Raw genomic sequence first — 25,626 nt, 5'->3', positions numbered from 1 at the left:
GACCTAGAAAATGTACTGTATTGTTCCCTTATTGTTTTGTTTGCGTGCCAAAACATTTATATTTGGTGCTTGCTTGAATTGCACCCAGTCCATGGTTTGTCGAATTAACACCCCGTATTAAGGTAGTGAACATAATCCATATACAATACCCACATGCATATCCCTAATAATGTTTCATGAGGTGATGGCTTCAATATCACAATACACTACATCCTGTTTCCCCCTCCTTGCAAAGCACACAACAATCGAAAAATCAAAACAAAGGGCAAGTCAATAAAAAAAAATAATAAACACAAGTTAAAGTTTCCTGCCAGCCTTATAATCGTTAGCAGTTATCTATTAAGCGAAGTTATAATGTGCATTTAACTTATATGATGGGTAGTATCAAGGCAGAAGAATGAACAACAGTTCGAGTGTTACAAAAACCAAAAAACAATATTCACTTGTTGGAAAAACACAGGGTGGTTGATAAAACTCTTAAACTTTAGTGGGTTTATTTTTATATCAACGTGTTTTTGGGTATTTTTTAAAACTTCATTGTAAGATCAATATTTTTTTAATATGAAATGATTTGAGAAATTAGAACGTAAGTATTTAAAAAAGGATTTAACCTGAGATTTTTTGACATAATAAACACATGATTACCTACCAGTTTATGTAAGTATTTTGAATGGATTCATGGGTTCGAACTGTCAAAAATGTCTCATTCAAAATGGCTGCCGCATGACAGTTTATAAACCAATATTAGAAATGGGCTTGTTAATTAACGGAATCATCCTGCATTTACTTATATGATGGTTTGCTTACGTATATACTATATCCTTTATATTATCAAGGATAGTATAATTTCCTCCTTTAGCTTTGTTGTGAAAGCTTTTTATAATATCTACCCCCTTGTAGGGAAAATATTTTACCTCATATGAGTTATTAATGAATATAAACAAAAAATAGGACAAAGGTATACAAGGCGTTTATATAGGTTATAGTTATGGCATAATGTATAAGTTGTTGTCTGGAAAAGTTTCTGCCAAGTTGATGCGGAATATAGCATGTTAACATTTTTTACGTATGTCTTTTATGCATGTCATGAGATACTACCTTCACTTCATACAAAATAGTATTCCAGGAAATTAATGTGAGCTACAGCATTTTGCGTTAGCGGTGTATTCCATCAGTCTATTGTAGTTCTGCACATATTCAAGACATTAAGGTATTTATTCAGTGAGCTTCTTCTATTTTGGAATGTTGATGTTCTTATATTGAAAAACAAGGATTATTATAGTATTAAAAGAATTTAGAAAATCTTCTAACTAAACAAAAACTGTGATTTATTTAATTAGAAAAAGTATTTCAAAAATGTGAACTGACTTGGCTAATAAGAACTTTCAAAACAAAATTTGGGGTAAGTTTGCATGGTGTTATTTCTTCATTAAGGAAATATTTAAAAAAAGAAGACATGAATTGTGATTGCTATTTTTAAAAATGTAGACTTTTGGAAATATTTTGAGAATGTTAAAGATGTTGTTTTATTTTGCAAGTCTATTAGTTTTATTGTTTCATATGAATTTTTTAACTATATAGCTGTTTTGTAGCACTTAATTAGTTCTCGAGTTAGCTAACACAAGTTGAATATAAAATAAAAAAGAACAAAAATTAAAAGGTGATACGTCAAGAAGTTATTATTATTATAAAGGATATTTATTTATTTATTTAATGTTTTGACCCAGAATTAAGTCGCATTATAAAGATAAATGTTTACCTTCTGTTTTAAAAGCAGTTTTAGTCAAGTTGCCAACGCGAATATATTGTAGCCCAGAAGCGAAATTGGGGTTGTATATTAGCACTATCGCGCCGAATATTCTATTCTAAGGCACCAATCGAGGTCAAATAACCCAATAAAATTACAAAATCTGAAAGACCACGCCATAGGCCCACAACGCGAGATAAAGTAAACCAATAGTTTGTTTACGGTTTCCAAACATTGTTCAGGAGTAAGTCTATTTATTAAATTATGTGACAGCTGTCATAAAGGCTAATTTCGAAAAAAGTTTTGCCACATTGAAAACCACATAGTCTAAAAAAAACTCCAGTAAGAGGGAGATACAAAATGCATTTTTTTTCTGGGTTTGTATCTGGTCATCCTAAATTGTTTAAGTACCCTAGGGAGCACTTAAAGGGTTATGCATATCTATTCGTTTGGAATACACTTTTAAGTCATTTATAGTATATTTATAGACCTAGCAGTAATGCAATTTAAAAAAGAGGATGGGATGCGACCCACACTGATAACTTCCCATCCCGTCTATCAATTTTTCTTGCTCAAAAGTTTGTCTTTACTCGTATCAATTTTTACCAAATTTGCGTTACTATTTTTTGTAGCTTTTATTTTTTTATGAAAAAACGGACTGTTGGAATTTTATATAAAAATTACTGGATATCTGAAACAATATTTTCTGTGAAATAAAATAAGTTTGAAGCCAATATTTTTAATTTTTGAAAAGCTATTTGAGTCGAAAGCCAATTTTTACCAAGTTTTAGTATTGTTTTTTTTTTTTAGATTTATTTTTTGTAAAATTTTATAAAATTTGATTAAATGTTGAAAACAATATTTTTTATACGATAAAATTAGTTTGAAGCCAATATTTCCAATTTTTAAAAAGATATTTGAGTCGAAAATCAATTTTTACCAACTTTTATAAATTTTTTTTAGGTTGTTATTTTTTGTAAAAAAAAACTGTCAATTCGATTTTTCTCAAAATTTTTCAGAATGTTGTAAACGATATTTCTTATAAGGTAAAATAAGTTTGAAGCTTAAATTTTAAGTTTTTGAAAAGATATTTGAATCGATATGCAATTTTTACCAACTTTGTGTAATGTTTTTTTTTAGATTTTTATTTTTTATAAAAAAACTGGTAATTCGATTTTTTCCAAAATTTTATCAGATGTCAAAAACATTATTCTTCGTTGCACAAAATTGTTTTGGAGATGAAATCATATTTTAGTCGTAAAATTTTGTAGGTGACAAATTTTTTTTCAGTTTTTTTGATTTATAAAAAAACCGTTTTATTGATTTTTTTCAAAAAATATAAATCTTTGATACCACGTTACAGTTCATTATATAAAATTGAATTCAAGTCTCTAGCGTTTTTGGTTCGTAAGATATTTACGGTTAACCAAAATTTTCACCTTTGTTTCAAACTGCTATGGTAAAAAAACAACCAACACAATTTTCTTGAGAGCCCTTTCTGCATCTTTCTGTCTTATTATCTGTGTAAAAAAATTTATTTGAAATCGATATATCTTCTGGTTCTTGAGCTATGGACGACGAAAAAAACGTCGCGAACGTACGGACGTACGTACACACGCACGCACAGACATCTTTCTAAAAATCTTTTATTTCGACTCTAGGGACCGTGAAACGTCGAGAAATGTCAAAATTTTCAATTTGACAAATCGGACCCATTACAATAACTTCCTATGGGAAGTTAATAAGGGATTTATGGGGGTACCCTTCAAGAGCAAGACAAACAAATTCCTATATTTCGTAAGTAAAAAGGAAATTGAAATGTTGTTCTCAAAAGTTAAAGTTCTACCAAAAATGCTCCTAATTTTGTTGAAGCTCTTGCTTTTAAAGGTTATTTTATTCAATAGCTTCAAAAACAGTTTTACTGTTTACTAGTTCTTAAAAAGTTTTGTGTTAAGTTTGTTTTTATAAATATTTGTCCTAAACATGACGAACAAAACTAATTTCATTACTAACATTTAATTTTAAAGTTGATTTAAGCTCATATGTATTTAAAAAATGGGATGGGATGCGACCCACACTGATAACTTCCCATCCCGTCTGTCTATTTGTCTTGCTTAAAAGTTTGTCTATATGTACTCGTATCAATTTTTACCAAATTTGAGTACTATTTTCTGTGAAATAAAACAAGTTTGAAGCCAATATTTTTAATTTTTGAAAAGCTATTTCAGTCGAAAGTAAATTTTTACCAACTTTTGTATATTTTTTTTTCGGTTTTTAATTTTTTGTAAAAAAACTGTCAATTCGATTTTTTTCAAAATTTTACTGAATGTTGACAACAATATTTTTTGAAAGATAAAAGTAAATCGAAGCCAATATCTAATAGTTTTGAAAAGATATTTGAGTCGAAAATCAATTTTTACCACCTTTTATTAATTTTTTTTTTCGATTTTTATTTTTTGTAAAAAAACTGTCAATTCGATTTTTCTCAACATTTTTTAAAATGTTGAAAACAATATTTCTTATAAGATAAAATAAGTTTGAAGCCTAAATTTCAAGTTTTTGAAAAGATATTTGAATCGATATTCAATTTTTACCAATTTTGAGTAATATTTTTTTAGATTTTTATTTTCTATAAAAAAAACTGTAATTTCGATTTATCACAAAATTTTATTAGATGTCAAAAACATTATTCTTCGTTGCACAAAATTGTTTTGGAGATGAAATCATATTTAAGTCGTAAAATTTTGGAGTTGACCAATTTTTTTGTCACTTTTTTTATTTATAAAAAAAACGTTAAATGGATTTTTTTTTTCAAAAAATATACTTCTTTGATATAACGTTACAGTGTATTATATAAAATTATATAACATCTAAAAATCGCTTATTTTGACTCTAGGGACCTTGAAACGTCGAGAAATGTCAAAATTTTCAATTTGACAAATCGGACCCATTACAATAACTTCCTATGGGAATTTAATAAATTCCATTACTGGATTAAACGAAGTTGCTATATTTCCTGTATTTTAAAATTAGTTTACCTGTAAAAAAGTTTGTTTTTAAAAATTTAAATGTCGTTTGAATAAACTTTGTATATGGGTTTAAAAATATTTGTATTATGTAGTTCTTTAGATCTTATTAGAATACCTTTATGTTTTAATTGCGAAATGAAATGAATGACCCATTTTCGAGATAACGAATGTAATAAACAAAATGTTAATTTTTTTAGTTTTCGAGACAACTTAAAAAAATAATAACGATTTTATGGGGGTACTCTTCTAGACCAATCCAAACAAATTTTTAATATATTTAAAGAAACAAAATTAAGAAAAAAAACAAAGAAAATTAAAAAAAAACTGACGTTTCATTTTTGAGAAAATTGGAATTTTCGATTTTTGACTAAACAAAATTGTATGGGGATTAATGTTATTTTTAGTCTAAAAAGTAAAAACACTTAATGCAAATCGGTTGAAATTAATTAAAATTAAAATTAATTTCATTACTAACATTTAATTTTCAAATTGTCTTAAGCTCATATGTATTAAAAAAGGGGCTGGGATGCGACCTACACTTATAACTTCCCATCTCGCCTGCATATTTGTTTAAAAGTTCAAGAAAATATAAATAACATTTTATGTGAGATGAAAAAATTTGAATTGAATATATTTCTCTGTTCTCATAATACTTGAGTTGAACACCATTTCTTTTTAGTCTTTTGTTGTTTTTGTAGATTTTGCTGTTTTTTAAAACAAAGTTTTCCATTGAACTAAAACTAAGAAAAATGTTTATTGGATTTTTTTAAGAACATTATCTTACGTTAACAAAAAAATTGTACATAGAATGAAATAATTTAAAAGTTATAACCTTGATCTTTTTTCGAAATATATGATTCCAACATCAGTTTTTAACAATTTTTTGTAGCATTATTTTTAGATTATTTTGTGTATGAAAAAAAACTGACAATTAGGTTTTTATTTATTATAAGAAAAAAGCATGTCTTTAATTTTTCTCAAAATTATTCTTTTTGGATATCACATCGCATTATGTTGTATAAATTTTAATTTAGGTCACTAGAGTTATTGATTCGTGAGATTTAAAGTTAACAAACCTTCTACTCAATTTTTTTGAAAATCCGTTTTGCATGTTTTCCATGTTAATATATCTAAATTTATTAGAACTCGATATCGCTACTGGTTCTTGAGATATGTATCATAAAAATAGCTTCCCAAACGTACCAAACAAATCTTAAAAATGTACATCAATATTGCTGACTAAATTAAGTAGAAAATAAAATAATAATTAAGAATTAAGATAATTAATATTTCCCACGAATTCCTAGAAATTACTTGAAATGTTGACTTTAATTTCAAAGATTAAAAAATTTTTTAAAAAATAAATAACACACAATTTCAAATTTTACGTGCCTACAATTTTAGAAGAACATTTTTCATAATGTTTAAAAATTAAAGTTGATGAAAAATAAATTTTTGATCGTACTTATTTTATAAGCATGCGTACGTTTTTAAGATGGGAGTTAGAAAATAGCAGTGATTTTTTAAGTATATTCAATGTTAAATAAAATGTTATATGCTTAATTTATTGTAATCTCTTTTTATTTTCAATATTTTGTACATTTTGTTTAAAGATTAAACTCTATAACATTTATAAATAATACTTTAATTTTCATATATGTAAATCTAATGAAAAATGCTAAAATATTTTATTAATTTAAAATAAATGATAATTAATTAATAATAAATCAAAACTTAAAGTTATTAAGTTATTAATATTTTGATGTGAGAAATATGATGATAGTACAATGGCATTGTAAGAGTCATTGGCATCGTTTTTAAGACATTGCCTTTCACAATTTTTTTTAAACCACGAGTCATACTTCAATTAATACAAACAAAATTTGTATAAATTAAAATAAGATAGTTTATTACAAAATTGAATATACTTAAATTACATTAAGATACTCTTAAGCTCAAAAGAATATATATATCCAGCAATTGTATTTCATTTTTTCAAAAGGACTTTTATTTTAATTTTCTATATTTAAGCTACTCATTTACTTGTTTATCACCAGACATGTTCAGGAAAATAAAATATTATCCATACAGCTTTGTTAAAAAACTAAGCAAATTAATTGAATTTGTTTTCCATCAATACCCGTGTTTTGTTGGAAAATCTATCGATAGTATAGTAGAATTTTACATGAATAACAAAAACAATATCCGCGGTATCGATACTACCGATAAAAGTAAAGTAGAATCTTACTACGGATGGGTTTGTGACATTTATACGAGCCTCGAATGTATCTTATGTGATTTCGTTCTTAAATGCTGGTACGATTGATATTGCCTTTGTATCTCGATAGCTGTGTTCGTTGAGTAGTTGTGCATCTGGAATCATGTGTTTTCCATTTGGGGGAAAAATCAATCGACTCCTATTTCATATTGGGATCGATTCGTATGAATTTTTTGTTTTCACAAAACTTTCTGCTATTTGTGTCTTTTTTTTAATTATTATTCCAACAGGTCTTCTTTCAGTTGTACCAATTTTTAAATACAAAAATCTAGCTACTGCCGATGGGTTTTCTTGGGAATTTTCTACTATACTATTTATAGAATGCCAAAAAAACAGGGGTAGTATATGACTCCAAAAACTGCAAGAAATTGGCGAGAAACATTGTTACCTTAACTGCCCTAAAGGGTCTTCCTTAGGAAGATCCTTTTAATCTGCCTCCCTATGAACATCGTATTCTACTTCTTCAAATGCAATCTCTCCATTTAGTATTTTTTCATCAACTCATTAACGGTGAAATTATTGCACCTTATTTGCTTTCTTGTGTACATTTGAATTACCGAGGCGGAACTCATCACCTGCGCACATTTGATTTTATACATATTGACTTCCATAGAACTAACTATGGGAAGAATGAAGCTTTAAGTCGAATGAACGACTGAAATTAAGTCTCTCATTCCGCCTTCCCAATCATTGTAGCGTGTTCCAGGCGGAACTTTTGGCGATTAAGGAAGTCTTGTCTTGGCTCATAGAAAACGTGATATCAACATCTGATATCCGTATTCTCTCTGATAGTCAGGCCGCTATCAAATCTCTGGACTCTGTCTCTACAAACTCTATAGCAGTCTATAATTGTCGGTCATCTCTAATAGAGATGGCGCAACAGTTTAATATTCACCTTTGCTGGGTGCCCGGCCATAGAACTCGCCAGGAACGATACAGTACAGCCCACGTTTGGCAAGTACTGGCATACCAATCGTTACTTGTAAACTGCTGCTAATGCAAGACGCTGTGAGGAGGGCAGGCACCAGGTGAAACAACATCACCACGTGTCAAGTCACAAAAAACATCTGGCCAACACTGGATTTAAAACGTTCAAGGTGCTTGCTCTCTCTAAGCAGATCGCATATAAGCTCGATAATAGGTGTCATAACCGGACACTGTCTAATAGGAGAGTAGGCTCTCAAATGACTTTTGCAGAAGTTGTATGGACGAGGAAGAGTAAGAAACGGTTCTTCATCTTCTCTGCAAATGCCCTGCTCTAGCTCGAAAACGCAAGAATTACCTATGAGAATTCTTCTTTAACGATCTAAACGATCTAAATCATATCGGTATAATCAGCCTCTCACGTTTCGTAAGGGACTCAAGCTGGTTCCATTGAGCTAAGGAGGAAGCCTCAAGGTTCATGTGGAATCACAATGGGCCATTTAACTGGCCTAAGTGTGTCCGTTTCCATCTTGGACAGCCACTTTAACCTAACCTAACCTAGAATTTAAATAAGGTGGGATTAAAATTATTGTTTAGAACCAGTGCTCCAGTATGGTAAACGTTCTCATTATATTTTTTGTTCTGTAATAGTTAAATGCTAATTTTGTTTTGTGTTTTGTGCAAGTGTTAGGCTATAATTGTATTATTTTTTACTAAGAATTAACACATGCACTTATGATGAGCTTCTGATCGTAGTTTGACGCTTGCTATAATCTTACTACTTTCTGAAATTCTGAAGTGTATTAAACAAAAAAAAAGACTTCTGAGATATTATTTTCCTGCACATGCCTCTTTTGAGAATCACTCATGTTTAGCCAAATTATTTTTATCATAACTTTATTAACTGTGAACCCCTTTTGATACCTATCAGACCAAAGCCTAGTTCCATTTAATGGACAATAGGAATCAAATTCATGTGATGCAGTTCCTAGTCGTGCATTCATTTTTTGAACACTCTGAACTCCATACATTTTACTACACGAAATATTACACTCAACAAAATAAAATGATTGCAAGCGGTAGCCTCTCAAAAAACACAAACACAAAATTATATTTAATTTAAATTGACATCTTTGATTTTTCATGCGTCATTGATGCCACACTATTTTCCCATCCCCTTACTTTTTGAATAGCAGTTCAAAAACTCCTCAAATCACTTGTCATTTTGATTTATCTGTTGCATGTTGATTTTAATTGTTCACGCACGATGCCGATCGATGTTAAGTCTTAAATAGTACGTTGCATTTGAGTCTTCCCATTTCTGTGAAGGAAAAACAAAACAATGGAATTATTTTTAATTCTAGGAAAAAGAAAAGGATCTGAATTATTGTTGTTACACCTCTTATATAAATTTTCCTTCATTGGCATGATGTATGAGTTGCAAGAGCAGAAAGCACTAGAAATGTTTGTCCTGTAGGCTACGAAGCGCAATGTGTTCCTTTTTTAAGGTTTACAATCTTCGATGACAATTTGCAAGTGTGACACCCGTCATAAGAATTAATATTGTAAAACCTAGACAGAGTTTTGAGAAGTAATGAAGTTTGAATTTTAATATATGTACATTAGGAGATTAATAGTGGAGCACCTTTAGACGACTTGAAATAAAAGATTGTAGTTACAATACTAAAGTCCACTTCATTTAACATAAAATATTTCTTAATTAAAAATGAATATTAAAATAATATAATTTAGGATACTTATGAGACGTGTGTATTACACGAGGTCAGCAAAGAGAAGAAGGTTAAATTAAATCGTAACATTTTAAAATTTCAATCAGCCTTCCAGCATTTGCTAATTCTAGAACAGTTCTTTTATATTTAGTTGCATAGTTAAAACAAAATTATTTTTAATTTAGAAACAAGAAAATAGGGTTCGCTTAATACATAAATTTTTTTCCCGGGTTACGTAATTTTGTAGGTTAGTGTTGACTCTTACTTTGTAAAACTAGTAAAAAACTATAGTAAAAACAATGAAGCTTCCAGAATAATAAGAATATTTTGAACACGATTTTAAAGAACAAAGATGTTTTTTAAAAATAAAGAACCGCAACTTTATTTTAAATACGTATGTTTTGTTAATCCAAGTTCAATACACAAATGGAGAAAATTGATGTGAATGTCAATTCAAATAAAAACATAATTATTTTTTCTTAACAATGGAAAACCCTATATCAGAGCAGACCTAAAACAATTCTTTTGGAGAAAAGAATATTTGGTACACTCGCGGATTTTTTATATGGAAATATGTTAAATTACTTCAGCTCAGTTCAGTTTTGTTTTATTTGTGGCACAATTTTTACATTATTTTAAATTCGACAAACAATTTAAAAGATTTTGAAAAAAAAACAAAATTTCTTTACAAATACATATAACATAAATAACAAATTTTTCAAAAAATATACTTCTTTAATATCACGTTACAATATATTATATAAAATTTAATTCAAGTCTCTAGCGTTTTTGGTTCGTAAGATATCTAGGGTTAACCAAAATGTTCACCTTTTTTCAAACTGCTATGGTAAAAAAACCACCCATGCAATTTTCTTCAGAGCCCTTTCTGCATCTTTCTGCCTTATTATCTGTATAACAAAATTTATTTGAAATCGATATCTCTTCTGGTTCTTGAGCTATGGAAACGTCTAGAACGTACGTCTTTTATTTCTACTCTAGGGACCTTGAAACGTCGAGAAATGGCAAAATTTTCAATTTGACAAGTCGGACCCTTTACAATAACTTCGTATGGGAAGTTAATAAAGAAGATTTCGCAAGTCCAGTACCTACTAACAAACAACGTTCGGTTTTTCAAAAAATTTCTATTAATTTGAGTAGGTTAGGTTAGGTTAGGTTGGAGTGGCTGTCCAGATATCATTGACGCACATAGACCTCAAGGGTCCATTGTGATACCACTAATGAGGTTACTCATGGGAGAGTAATGAATTTAAACAAACCATTTTGTACTTTTAATAAAGTTAGAGAGACGTTTTGTGTCAATCGTTGCCAGTTCACTGGTGTTATCGAAGAAGGGATTACCGAGAAAGAAATTCCTTCTAATGGAGAGTGCTGGACATGTACATAGAAGGTGTTGGACTGTTTCCTCTTCCTCCTCGTCCATGCAGCTTCTACAGAAGTCATTTGTGTAGACCCCTAGCCTCAGAGCATGTCTACCTATGAGGCAGTGTCCCGTTATTACTCCAATTGTAGAGCTTATACTTTGTCTGCTTAGTGATATCAAGCCTTTTGACCGTTTTAAGTCAATACTTGGCCATATTTGCTTGGTTGCCAGGCAGGTGGTACTTTGTGACCATCTAGTATTTGTTGTTTCTAAAGCATATTGCTTGAGAAGATATTTGCATGTAGCAAGTGGTGTTCCTATGTTATGTTTTTGTCTAACATAAGGCAGAAGTGTTTCGTTTTTGGCGATCTCATCGGCTTTGCAATTTCCCGGAATGTCTCTGTGGCCCGGCACCCAAATGAGGTGAATGTTAAACTGTTCCGTCATCTCCTTCAGAGATGATTGACAATCGTGGACTGTTCGAGAGTTTGTGGAGACAGACGCTAGAGATTTAAGAGCGGCTTGGCTGTCCGAGAAGATTCGTATATCCTTACAAGATATAACGTTTTCTTTGAGCCCGGATAGTGCTTCTTTAATCGCCATTACTTCTGCCTGAAATACACTACATTGATTGGGAAGTCTATAGGATAGACTGAGATTCAGTTGTTCTGAAAAGATACAACTTCCAACTCCGTGATCGGTCTTTGAACCGTCAATATAGAAGTGTACCGCATCGTCTTCCAGGGGTCCCTCTTCTTCCCAAGAGGATCTTGAAGGGATGGACACATGGAATCTTTTATCAAATACCATTTTTGGGGTGGTATAGTCTAATCGATCTGGGATAGATCTGAAATTGTCTAGAATAGTTGTATGTCCAGTATTGTTACTGGTCCATTGAGAGGTGGCTCTAAGCCTTACACATGAGTTGGCAGCCACCTTTTTAGAGAAGATGTCAAGTGGTGTTAGGTTTAAAAGCACTTCCAGTGCTGCGGTTGGTGTTGTGCGAAGTGCTCCTGTGATGCACATACCTGCTGACCGCTGGATTTTAATGAGTTTATTTAGATTTACCATCTTATCCAGTGCGGTCCACCATACGACGGCTCCATAAATGAGTATCGGCCTGATTACCGAAGTGTGTAGCCAGTGGGTTATTTTTGGGGAGAAGCCCCATTTTGATTCTATGGCCTTTTTACATGTAAAAAGCGCTACAGTAGCCTTTTTGACTCTTTCATCAATATTTGCCTTCCAATTTAGTTTTTTGTCTAAAATGAGGCCCAAATATTTAGCTTGGTCGGAAAAGCTTAATGGTATTCCTTTAATCTTGGGTGGGCTAATCTGAGGAATTTTATATCTTCTCGAGAAGAGTATTAATTCTGTTTTGTGTGGGTTGACGTCTAATTCCACATTGATTAGCCCATTTAGTTAGCCTGTTTAGGGCATTTTGTAGGAGTTCCGAGAGAACTTGGGGGTGCTTCCCAGATACGGATATCGCAACGTCGTCGTCAGCGTAGGCAATCACCTTGAAACCTTCTGTTTCCAATGTTGTAAGTAAGTCGTTTACTACCATGTTCCACAAAAGAGGCGAAAGGACTCCACCTTGGGGAGTGCCTCGATTCACCGATCTGGTGGTAGTAAAACTTCTCATGTTAGAAATTATTGTCCTGCTTTTGAGCATGAGACTTATAAGATCTATGAGTGACTTCTCTAATTTCAGCTTATCCATTGCTGTTGTGATCGCCTGGTAACTGACGTTGTTGAAAGCTCCTTCAATATCTAGGAACGCTACCAGGTTATATTCTTTGTATTCGAGGGAATGTTCAATAGTACGTACCAGTGAGTGAAGTGCTGATTCTACTGATTTTCCCTTAGAGTAAGCATGTTGAGCTGTGGAAATGAGACATGGGTTTAAATTATGTCTGATATAAATTTCAATCAATCTTTCCAAGGTTTTAAGAAGGAAGGATGATAGGCTGATTGGTCGTAGATCTTTAGGGTTAACGTGTGAGGGTTTCCCTGCTTTGGGAATGAAGACTACTTTTGCCATTCTCCAGGCTTTGGGAATATATCTCAACCTTACACAGCTTGTCAGAATGATTTCCAATGGTGGAATAATCATGTCTGAGCATTTTTGTAGTTCGGCCGGAATGACTCTATCTGGTCCTGGAGATTTATATGGATCAAAGCTGTCTATGGCCCATTGCAGTTTTTCCCGCGTTATTAGATCAACTAAATCGCTTGTAGAAGCTTGAGACTCTGATGTTAAGTCGTTGAGTATGTTAGAACTACCTGGAAAGTGGGTGTCTAATAACAAATTAAGAGATTCTTCATCTGTGATAGTCCACGTGCCTGCTTCTGTCTTTAAAGCACTAGGTATTGTTGGACTTTTTGAGAGAATTTTCCTGAGTCTTGAGGCTTCTGAAGTATTTTCTATTTTACCACAAAAATTTCTCCAAGAAGACCTCTTACTCTTTCTTAATTCTTTTTTATATTGCTTTAGAGCTTGTTTGTATAATTCCCAGTCAGAAGGAGATCTAGTGTACTTAGATCTGTTAAAGAGTTTACGACAGCTCTTTCTGAATGGTTCTAATTCTTAATGCCACCAATAAGGTTTCTTTTTACCCTTTAAAATGGTTACAGGGCATGAAGATCTCATTGATTCATTTAAGGCTTCGGTGAGATGATTTACAGAAAGGTCTAGTTCATCTTTACTGGAGGAGCTTTTAAGAAGGTTGTGATAAAGCAGTTGTGCTAGTACCTCCCTATAACGCTCCCAGTTTGTATTCCGGTGATTTCGAAATCCCGTAGATGTATTTGCTACATCTTTGAGCTCAAACTGAATGTATTTGTGGTCAGAGAAGGAATTCTCTTTTGAGACATGCCAGTTTGAAATCATATTGTGGATCGAGTCAGAGGTAAGTGTAATATCAAGTACCTCTTTCCTATTTTTGGTTACAAAAGTGGGTTCATTACCAATATTACTTATGAGTAGGTTAGTGCTTAGTAAATAATCAAATAAGTACTCACCTCTCTCATTTATATCAGAGCTACCGCATACCGTGTGATGGGCGTTAGCGTCTGAACCAATTAGGAGACCAACTTTTTTCGATTGCGCGTCCGCAATTGCCTTCCTCAAGGTGTTTCCTGGAATTGGGCTGTCGTGGCCAAGGTAGGAGGATATGAGCCAGAAGTGGCTTTATCCGTTGTTAGGACAGCGGTGGTGGTGTCCTTGTCGCTGTAATTGGGGAGTAAAAATATGTTTAAGTAATTTTTTACTAACATGCATGACCTTGGTTCACCTTTCTCCGATGCATACAATATTTTATAGCCAGGAGTCCTGAGACCTCTGATGATGGAGTTTGAGACCCACGGCTCCTGTATTAAGACGATGTCTTCCTTGTTCATATGCAGTCGGAGTATCAGGTTGTTCGTGGCCATGATGGCGTGATGGAGATTAATCTGTACTAATCGCAGCATTGCTACTATTAGTCAGATCAACCTCCACCACTGTTTTGTCGGCGTTTTCCTCGTCTGAGGAGGACCTAAGCAGGTCTTCCTCACTCTGGGTGATGCCTAAGGTGGCGTCTTCAGTCTCCATGTCGGAGTTACTGTCGACTTTAGTTTTAGCCTCCACGTCGGATGGCTTATTTGGGGCAGTGGATGTCGATGGTTCCACTTTTGGTGTTGCATCGACCTCCATTTTCGTTGCCAATGAATCGCTTCCCTCCGCTGAAGAGGCTTCTGTGGGGGGCGTGTTTAGCGTGTCTTCATCTTTTTTGTATATCCGCATCATGATTTCATCGAAACCATACCTAATCACACCTTTGGTCGCGGCCAGTGGAGCCAGTGATTCCCTATTGATCAGCACGAGAGCCGATCTATAGTGACCCACTGTCTCCTTCTCAACCTTTGGTACTTTCCAGTCGTGAGTAGGCAGGTCCGGATTACTTGTTTTGATCAGTTTCATGATCATGTCTGGACAGTTGTGAAGAGCCGGGACCATTATACGTGCTCTTGGCCGGCAAGGAATATTCTCCCTTGCAACAACCTCGAGCTTGGCACCCGGCCAGACTTCTGGCAAGCCATTGACAGCAGCCCTGTATAGATCGAAAGATCTCTGATCACCACAGGCGATGAGTTTGATACGATTTTGGTACCATCCTGCATCGGCTGTATCTGGGAGAGGCCCCGGATTTTCCTCGATAACAGATAAAAATCTGAAACCGAGGTGAGCCTTGACCTCTGCCCAATGATCATGAGAGATGTTACCATCCACATGACTCCTGTCAATGACCGCGGCAATGATCTTACCTTTGAGCGCGTCGCTGAAGGAGAGATCTTTGTTGACGGCTGATGTGCTGTTGGAAAGCACCTTCTGCCTTTTTGGTTCGGGCTTGTCACCCTCGAAAGACCTATCTCGCTTTGACGTTGAGTCGCCGCAGGTCGGTTAAGCTTTATGGCTAAGAAAGCCACTAGCCCATTCGAGTTTACGCGTTTGCTCTGGGGTTCTTTACGCCGCCGTTATGACACCGACTGCGGCTAGAATCCTTTCGGCATTGCGTTGGTCTCGATTGGCCTGTGACTTCTTGGACTTCTTTTTGGCCGGCCCAGAGCTATGTCCGTGTGTCACAGATGTGGGTCCACCTCCAGATTTAATCGCTACCGATGCCAATCCGGGTGTGCCCTCATCCTTTGAGTCAATTCCACATGTCGCAGATTTTGTCTCTCCGGATGGGGTGTCCCTTTTTGGGGTCGCTTGCGACGTCCTAGCAGGAGCGGGGAAGAGGTGGGGTGTGGAATTTCCGCCATTGGGACTGCCGAGCGTCACAGCTGTTCCACTGACGGGTAATTCCTTCATGTATATGTTGCGGCTAGTAGAGGGAGAAGGACTCTCGCCACTAGTAGCAACCACAGGGTTGGCAACACGTTCACACACCTGATTTGGCTCGACAGCCTTTTCAGGTGATGTGACCGCATTGGCAGCCTTGGTGCGATTTTTTTGTCTTAAGATAGTTTTGTTTGTTTGTTTATTTTTAAATTTTTTCATTTTATTCCCACGAGTAAAGCGGAAAGACGGTCAGCCCCGTCAGAGCCGCTTGCCGGGGTAAGGCAGAAATATGACGGACCTTACCACAGCATCCGAAAGAGCTCGTTAATTTGAGTAAGATATCTTGAAAAATTCAACGAAATAAGCTTAAAGATGAGTCCATCTTTCCAAACAGTGTCAAAGTCTTTTTCTATGTCTAACAAAACTAGACCTGTCGAATTTTTATTAAAACAAGATTGTTTTTGACATATTTTTTTATTCTAAGGTGGAGTGACCTGCTCTAAGTCCAAATTGTTCAATTGGATATATGCTTCTTACATCAGTATGTTCCATGAGGTGGTCTTTTAACACATTTTCAAAAAGTTTACTGATATTGCTTAGAAACTTATAATCCTATAACTTGATGGGCTATCTTTAGGTTTTCCAGCCTTGACAATAGGTTTAACCTTTGCTACTTTCCATTGATAAAAGTTAAAAAAGTTATACTTTTTTAGGCAATGCTTTTAATAATTGTTTGCGAATTCCATCATCTCCAGGAGATTTTTAGATTTTCAAGTCTTCAAGCCTTTTACAAAACTGTTGTTAGGAATAAGTGTACTGGGTTAAAAAATTACAGAATCTTCAAACTTTAAGAGTTTTTAAATGAGCCGACACTGTATGATTACAGTTAAAAGTTCAAATGAGACTGAACACCTCGATATTCTCGGTATGTGTTTCACCAACCACCTCTTGTGGAATGATCACATACGCGATGTCGCCAAAAATTCCGCAAGGTGTTTGGGTTTCCTTGGGCGATGCAAGAAATATTTCAACCCTTCTGATCTGGCTATTATCTACAAGACTTACATACGTCCAAAGCTTGAGTATAACTCCCATCTCTGGGCTGGGCTCCTGCAGCTTACTTAAGCCTCTTGGATAGTATTGAACGTAGAGCATTTAAATTGATAGATGATAATATCATCATAAGTTCATTTACTTCGCTTGAACATCGCCGTAAGGTCTCTTGTCTGACCCTTTTTTACCGCTATTTTAACGACTTATGCTGTAATGAAATAACCAGTTGCATTCCTCCCCTTAAACAGTTCAAACGTAATACCACGCTTCTAGGAATGCTCATCAGTATACCCTCGAGCCCAACTTCGGCCGTACTGTCAAATACAGAGATTCGTTTTTTAGCCGTACTACGCGAATGTGGAATGCCTAACCACACTCTTTACTAGTCATTGCAATATTAAGGAATTCAAAACCAATGTGCACCGACATCTCCTTCAAAACCCTCTCTCCTCTTCCCAGTGCTCACACTGTGCCTCTGCATAATAGTAATATCCCCTTGAGTGTGTGTTTATTATAAAAAAAAACTAGGTAACGATACACGAAAAATACCCTAGAACTATGTTCCTCTGGCTGTATATAACGCTTAACTCCACTCTAATCTTGAGTACGCATCCCAGGTATGGACTTTTATTTACGATATCTATATTAACGCAACTTTATGCGTTTCTCCTTAAGATCGATACCATGGTCTGATCCTTACTTACTTACTATTCTTACAAAGCTGTAGATGAATTTTGTATCTTTCTATATTTATTGTTCCCATAATTCATTGTACTTTTTATTTTTTTTGATTTATGAAATTTTGTCTTGAAACAAAATGCTTTTGATTTTCTGATTATTTAAATTATGTAATTTTTTCTTCCAGCAAAATGCTTATGTGTTCACAATTGAAACTATCCGAACGGAGGTCAGCTTCAAAATTGAAAAGCTGTAACATAAGTGGAGACTCAATACCTGTAGTTATTCGACCATGTACTCAACGTAATATAACCGAAGTCCCACTGAAGATAACAAATTCAACTCATCATCATGTTACAGAAAAAAGGTAATTTTAAATTAAATACAGTTGTGACAAATAAGATCCTTTTCACAATAAAATAGAACAATAATATAGAAATTTGATCCGCAATTATTGAAATATTGCAAACATGCATAAGTTGAATGATGCAGACGTAGCTAAAATTTCAGAAGGATAAGTTGGCCAACGTTTAAATTTAGCATGGAATATTTCTGACGTTGCAAATTGAGCAGCTGTCACTTCTAATGGTGTCATCTTTTGATATTTGACAAGTAAAATCTACGAAATTCATAAAAATGTAACGATACACGAAAAACTAAGTACTGAAACTGGGGTGTAATCGGCTAAGGTGATTGTTGATAAATGACAATCAAAATGATCGAATCTGATCTGCATAAAATGATAGTCAAATTGATACCTAAAAACCTATCACAAAAAAATGTGATAGTCAACAATTACTCTAGTGGATTCCACCCCTGATTAAGGTCACTTCAAAAATGGTTACATTTTTCAAATCGCAGTTTACATTATTATAAGAAAAGTTTCCTGATAGTGTTGTTTCTCACAGTTGGTCATCGAGAATTTGTGATTCAAAATCCTTATAAGATTTGTTTGGACCTTTGAGATAGAATTTTGATGTTCAAATGGTAGACATGTGCATTCAAGAGGACACAAGCGTCCAAAGGTTTTCTTAAAACTCACCTCTGTCTATCAACTCCTACTCTCACCTCCAACCCCAGTGGAAAATTGTTGGGGGCAGCAAACGAGAGAGGGGGAGAGGTGTTTCCACTAAGGCACCTCTCCTTATCCAGATGGCAGCGGAGGAATTCCCGAGATGGAATCAACGGTGGCGTCTACAGTTCCAGTAAGGTTGAACTACTTAGTGAACACCTTATAGGGCTTCTTCGACATATTCGGAGCCCAGACCTGTAAGGAGCGGTTTATCCCGCTGCCCTTCCTTGGAGTAATACTAATCATGACAATCCGCATCAAGGCTTTATTCTCCAACATAAGCCTAATATGCGCGCATGCCCCAACAGAGGAGAAAGATGAAGACACCAAAGACATATTCGTCGAGCTCTTGGACAAGACATACTCGTATGAGCAGTGCCCTGGCTCTGACATTAAAATTGTCTTAGAAGATTTTATTGCCAAGCTAGGGAGAGAAGACATCTTTGGTGGCATAATCGGGAGATACAGCCTGCACGACACCACCTCCGACAACGGATTCAGGCTGATCGATTTCGATGCGGGGCGAGATATTCTGGTAGCTAGTACGCAGTTCAAATTTCCTGATCAATCAACCGTCAACCAAATTGACCACATTGTGATCGACGCACGACACTTTTCCAGTATACAGTATCCGAACATTCCGAGGGGCCAACATTGACTCGGACCACTACCTCGTTGTATCCAAGGTACGGCTCCGGATATCCCGATCCAAGCCAAAACAAGGAAGTACTGTGAGAAGATTCGATGTTAGACGGTTAAATCGCAAGAGACTGCCATGTCCTTTTCCGATCGAGTCTCTAATAACCTCTTAAGGAGTCCTATGCTTCCTGCATTAAGCATTGAAAACCAGTGTCAACATTGCCTTGCAGCCATGAGAGATGCCGCCTCTGAAGTGCTAGGTTTCACACGGCCACCACTACGAAACCCTGGTTTGACGACGAATGGCGGCAAGCGCATGAAACAGCAGGCATACAAAACGGCGCTGCTCGCGACCTCTACGAGCAGAAGAGGAGAGAGGAACACCGGCTTCTTAGACTGAAAAAAAGCGCGCCATCGAGGAGATAGAGGGATGTCATTACAGGAATGAGTTTCGTTAATTTTACCAAAAGGTAAACAGAAACCTCCCAAGGATACCAGCCACGAACCGAAACCTGTAAAGACGATCAGGCGAACATCGTAGTAGAACTGCAGTCAATGCTGAGCATATGGAAAGATCACTTCTCCAAATTATATAACGGCGATGACGAACCGAGTTCCGCTGTAAGGGAGATAGAACCACTCAACCTCGGCGACTCAGATCAACAATTCCGCCTACCCGACCTCGACGAAGTGAAGATAGCTATATCTAAACTTAAGTCGAACAAAGCTGCTGGAGCTGACGACATCGCTGCCGAACTATTCAAAGCAGCAGGCGATGACTTGGTACGGAGCATGCACCAACTCATCTGCAAAACATGGTCGGAAGAAAGCATGCCCGATGAGTGGAATCTCAGCATAGTTTGCCCGATACATAAGAAAGGAGACCCTCTAAACTGCGCTAACTACAGGGGCATCAGTCTTCTTAACATGGTCTCTTTACCGATTTTAAAGCCGCATACGACACTATCCATAGGGAAGAGCTCTACAGAGCAAGTTCTAGTTTTGGTATCCCTGTCAAACTTATCCGTTTGTGTAGAATGACGATGGATAATGCATGCTGCTCTATCAAGGTCGGAAAAGATCTTACCGATTCATTTGATGTCAAAAAAGGTTTTAGACAAGGCGATGCACTGTCATGCGACTTCTTCAACATCGTTCTGGAAAGAATTGTGCAAAACTCAACTGTCAACACTAGAGGAACAATCTTCCAAAGGTCCATCCAATTACTCGGATACGCAGATGATATTGACATAATTGGAAGATCAAAGCGTGATGTCAGTGGAGCGTTTTTGAGCATTGCGACGAAAGCGAAGAAGATGGTCAATGAGGGCAAGACCAAGTAAATGGTGTCATCAAAAAAGGACACTTAACGACGACGTCTTGGACAAGACGTCACCATGGACAGCTATAACTTTGAGGTAGTTAAGGACTTTGTCTAGGCACCGCTATTAATACAGACAACGACACCAGCATTGAAATCAAACGAAAAATAACTCTTGGAAATCGCTGCTTCTTTGGACTTAGAAGGCAATTGAGAAGTAAAGTCCTCTCTCGAGCATGTAAAATCACCATCTATAAGACACTCATCATCCCGGTTCTCATTTATGGCGCTGAGGCTTGGACCCTGTCAAAGAAAAATAAGAACGTCTTAGGATGCTTCGAGAGAAAAATTCATCGGGTGATTTTTGGTCCCGTACGCATAGATGGAGAATGGAGGAGAAGATACAATGACGAATTGTACGGGCTGTACAGCGACACTGACCTAGTTAGGAGAATTAAAGTCCAACGGCTTAGATGGCTAGCTCATGTAGAGTGGATGGACATCAACGCTCCAGCCCAGTAGATTAAGACCGCGACTCAGATTGCGCACCCAGGTGGGAGAGGACCTCATCAACTTGGCATTCGAAACTGGAGACAGCTAGCTAGGGACCGAGCTGGCTGGAGACGCATGTTGGTTGAGGCCCAGGTTCGCCCCGGACTGTATCGCCACCTTAAGTAAGTAAGTAAGAGATGGAATTTGTGACGTTTTTGAAATTAGTCATGGAAATTTTCGACGGTAATAACGGTTTCTATTGTTCATAGCACACCTTTCTTTTACAATTAAATAAATTAACAACTATTAAAACCTTTTATTGAAAAACTCTTTATAAAAAGTATACACAACAAAAAATGAAACGCTCTCATTTATTGTTAGAAATTACCTTGGAACTAGAATGAGCTAAATATGATGCTTAAATCTTAGTGAAAGTTGGATGAAAATTTGATATTCACACTGTGCTAATCTTCTAAGGAAAAGAAAAAAATGGATAATCTGTTTATTTCAAAAGAACTTTTTTTGTTTATTTAAGTCTTTACAAAGAATTCTCCGACACAAAAATAAAGCTCTAAGTCTCAATATCAGACAGAAACATATAAACTATAAAAAACACATATGTATATGTATGTTGTCAATTAAATAATTATGGTAACCTTCTTTAAATTTATGACACCCTATAATACGAATATCTTTTTTATCTCTGTCAAAACGACCAATAAGTTTTATTAATTTTTCCAGTCGTATCTCGCACCAAACAAAAAAAAAACGATAAACTCCCAATTTCCCATGACTTTTTGTTGTTGTTGTCGTTTGAAATGGTTAAACTACCAAAATAAGCTACAAATAATACCAATGATGATCGAATCAGTATATTTGTATACGAAGCTTCATCTAATTCAAATCTACACACGTTATATAATTAGTCTTGAATATTCAGGTCTTTTGCATATAAATTGGAACACTACCATGGGTGGCATAGGAAATTTATTTAAATTCGGTCTTTGTATTCTGCCGCGGCAGCTTTTTGGAACTCCATGAGTGTGGACACCTTTGTTTCTTTGTTTGAAAGAAAAATATTCATTTGAATAATGCCCATCAACGGATACTGCTTACTGGAAACGCCGCCGCCGCTACCGCCGCGCCGGCTTCTACCGCCAACGCCGCCGCGCCGCCGTGTTGGATTATTATCTATCTTCTATGGTAACCTATTATTTATAAGACTATGTTAATCTTATCGGAAATAAAGAATTGGTATTTAGTATACTAATCATATAATTTTATTTATTTGATTTTTAAATTTCGAGTTTTTTGTTCTTCATGAGATTTTCTAAGAAGAGAGTTAAACAGCTTGTCAATGTCTAAATAGTTGGACAATTTCATCCTATCAATGACATAATAACTTAAAGTCTGTTAGTTAAATCGACTTTTGCAGTTTTAAAATATTTTACATTGATGGATTAATGCATTTTCAGAATACTTTTGCAATATACATACATATATACAAAAAAAAGTATAACTTTGGTTTTTATTTTTAGATCCCCAAAACTAAGGGTTGTCTCATTACATCTGGAAGACCGGCCAAATAGCAACACTGACAGAAAAATAACCAGAGCTCCTTATAGAATGCCATTGTTTTGTACGCACTTCAAAACTCTGCAGAAAAACCATCAACGTGATAAAAAGGATATTGATGAAAATTTTATTGTACGTGGTTTTGAGGTGGGAAGTGCCAACATACCCTTTCAAACACTTTCAAATCCAATCGAACCAGACAACTATTTGGACCCAGATGAGGATGATCTTAATTTCTTAAGAAATGGAATTCGAATTCAATTAACTGATTGTTGTCAATGTGTTTGTGATTTATTTCATAGTAATTTCCCTGTGTCACGTGATGATACTCATGATTTGAGTTATAATGTAACAATAGAAAATAATTCTAATTCTAATCAATTGAGATCGTTTAGGTCAAAAAATATGTCCTCTACCATTGGTACTGACGCCTCAGCCGCTGCTGCAACGCCTGTGCCTTCAGTAGAAACGCAATCGAATGGTGTATTAGATCCAAATATTTTGAAAGTTATACGCGTTACAATGAATAATAAGAGTTTAAAGGAATTTAAATAAAATTATTATTCGTCATTATAGAGTGAAAATAATTCTTTTTTTAATCATGTTTCATTTGCCACTTTTTTTAATTCAAGCTTAAATTCAACAATGTAACAATTCATAACATTTATTTTGTATAATTACTATTTTTGGGAGTTGAATAAGGACCTTAATGGCTGAAACACAAACACGCTTCAGCTTCGTCTGCGTTACGATGGGCCTGCTTGGAGGTTGCTTTGAATGGCATTTCTAAAATGACACTTCTGTCTTTAGGAGCTGTTATTTTGTTTGCTTTGATTTTGCGTGCAGAATGAGATATGATTTTTTAAAATTGGAAAAATTGATATTATCGCGGAAGTAGCTTACTGAGAGACGTTGGTCGATCCGGGAGCTCAATCTACTCTTTTTTTGTTCTACAAAAATAAAACTTTTTCAATATTTCAATAACTTACCTTTTTACTTTTTCTAATAAACAATGGTTATCCCTCCAAATGCAGATGTATTTTATTTGTTGACTTTTTTTAAAGCTGTTATGCTTCTTACTTACGGAGTACACACTGAGGAAAATCACTTTACCAGGTAAGGATGCGTGAGACCAAAATGGAAGGGATAATTCTGAACATACGACGAAGTCAAAGGGTATGAAATGAAGACATTCGCAATAAAACTGGAATTATGGACGTCATAAATAGAACAAGAAGGCTAAAATGGTGCTGTATCTATCTATCATGTATCTAGACAGAACCAAAGCTGGATACAAATGACAACGAAATGGAGACCAGTAGGACTACCCAATAAAAGATGGAGTGACGATCTAGCACAAATTGGTACAACGAAAACAAAAAAAAGACACATATGGATAGCCTTAAGGGATCCTTATGTCAATAACCAATATTATTAACTTGTGAAATTTTACCAAACTATTTTATTTTTAAATTCAATATACAAATTTTAGATTTATATTTGCATAATTTTTTCATTGTAAGTTTTTAACTTTTAACGGAAAATGTTATTACTTCTTTTAACACTTTAAATCATATATATAGTTAATAAAATTGTTAATAGATAGATAGATAGATAGATAACTTCTTTATTAACACAAATTTTTGATTAACAATATTTCTTTTCTTAAGAATAATGACATGGCTTATTCTGCCGTCTGCCTGTTATGACATTTCATTTAGTGTTATAAAGAATAAAAATGAAATAAAATAAATAAAAGTAACAAGTTTTTTTTATAGTATACAAATTCAAAAAAGCATAAAGGAACTAAAATTAGATTTACACAATTTAATTGAGAAATTTAACAATTTTAATATGATTTGAAACACAAAAAGATCCAATTTTGAAATGATTTGAAACACAAATATATTTGTATACGTTTTCAATTTTAAAGTGATTTGAAACACAAAAGATATCAACAAAAATTTTGGTGCTTGAACTGCAACAACTGCTGTTTTAAGTTATATAACTATTGCGATATGCTAAGGCGTGTTTGCAGTACTTATAGAGGGTAGACCATCCTATGGCTCCATTGAGTATTTCATAGAGTCGGTTTAGGGTGAGATGACTTGATTCGAAATACAATCGTCGGATTTCCTGCAGCATTGGACAGATTGCAATAAAATGGATTGTATCTTCATTCTCTCGTCTGTTGCAAAGCTCGCAAATTTGTGACAAGTCAGCTCGGTGGGGCATAAAGTTTAAGTTTAACAATTCGACACGAGCTCTGAATATGTAGCTTATAGCTTCGGCCGAAAATTCAGTACAGAAATAATTCGCTTCCGAGGGTAACTGGTGATTGAGGTTCTTATACATATTTCTAGATGTAGTTTCATTTGCTCTAGATAGATGCTGGGTGTAAATTTTTTCATCTATTTTAGCGATTACATTAGCAAAAAGCCCCGGCCATTCATCATCGTTTGTTTCACTTAGGGGAAGATTAGTTCCGTGGGCTAGGGCTAGCTCGTTCCAATCCTTGAATGGTGAAGCCCTCGTTTGCAACAATCTTACCATGATTGATTTATGAAGACTTCTTCCGGTTCTTCTCATAACTCTTATTAAATAGTCGGAGTTTGATTTTAGATTTTCAATGTAAAGAGGCGATAATCCTGATTCAACGTAGATGGCATAATTTGGCATTGAATTTGGCAATCTAAATAAGCGCTTGAAGAAATATCTTTGTACTGCTTCGAACGCCTCTATATAAGTATGTCCGAAAACCGGGGTACCATAGCACATGCATGTATTCACAGTCGCGCGAAACACACGGTATTTTGACAACAGATCAATTTCTTGGTTCGCAAAGAACTTGGGCCACATTATGCTCAAAGCTAATTTAGCCT

General features: G+C 35.0%; 1 protein-coding gene across 1 annotated transcript; it reads left to right on the top strand.

Moving 5' to 3' along the window:
• Positions 1-1,126: 1,126 nt before the first annotated feature.
• Positions 1,127-23,331, top strand: LOC129948244 (uncharacterized). Its single transcript, XM_056059164.1, has 4 exons — positions 1,127-1,210; positions 1,341-1,402; positions 17,833-18,012; positions 22,708-23,331. The coding sequence occupies exons 3-4, from the start codon at positions 17,837-17,839 to the stop codon at positions 23,297-23,299; spliced, it is 768 nt and encodes a 255-aa protein (XP_055915139.1). The 5' UTR covers positions 1,127-1,210; positions 1,341-1,402; positions 17,833-17,836; the 3' UTR covers positions 23,300-23,331.
• The last annotated feature ends 2,295 nt before the right edge of the window (positions 23,332-25,626 follow it).

The sequence above is a fragment of the Eupeodes corollae genome, chromosome 2 (genome assembly GCF_945859685.1).
Source record: "Eupeodes corollae chromosome 2, idEupCoro1.1, whole genome shotgun sequence".
Lineage (NCBI taxonomy): Eukaryota > Metazoa > Arthropoda > Insecta > Diptera > Syrphidae > Eupeodes > Eupeodes corollae.
Note: the sequence above shows the minus strand (reverse complement) of the source record. Positions and strands in the feature narration are given on the sequence as shown.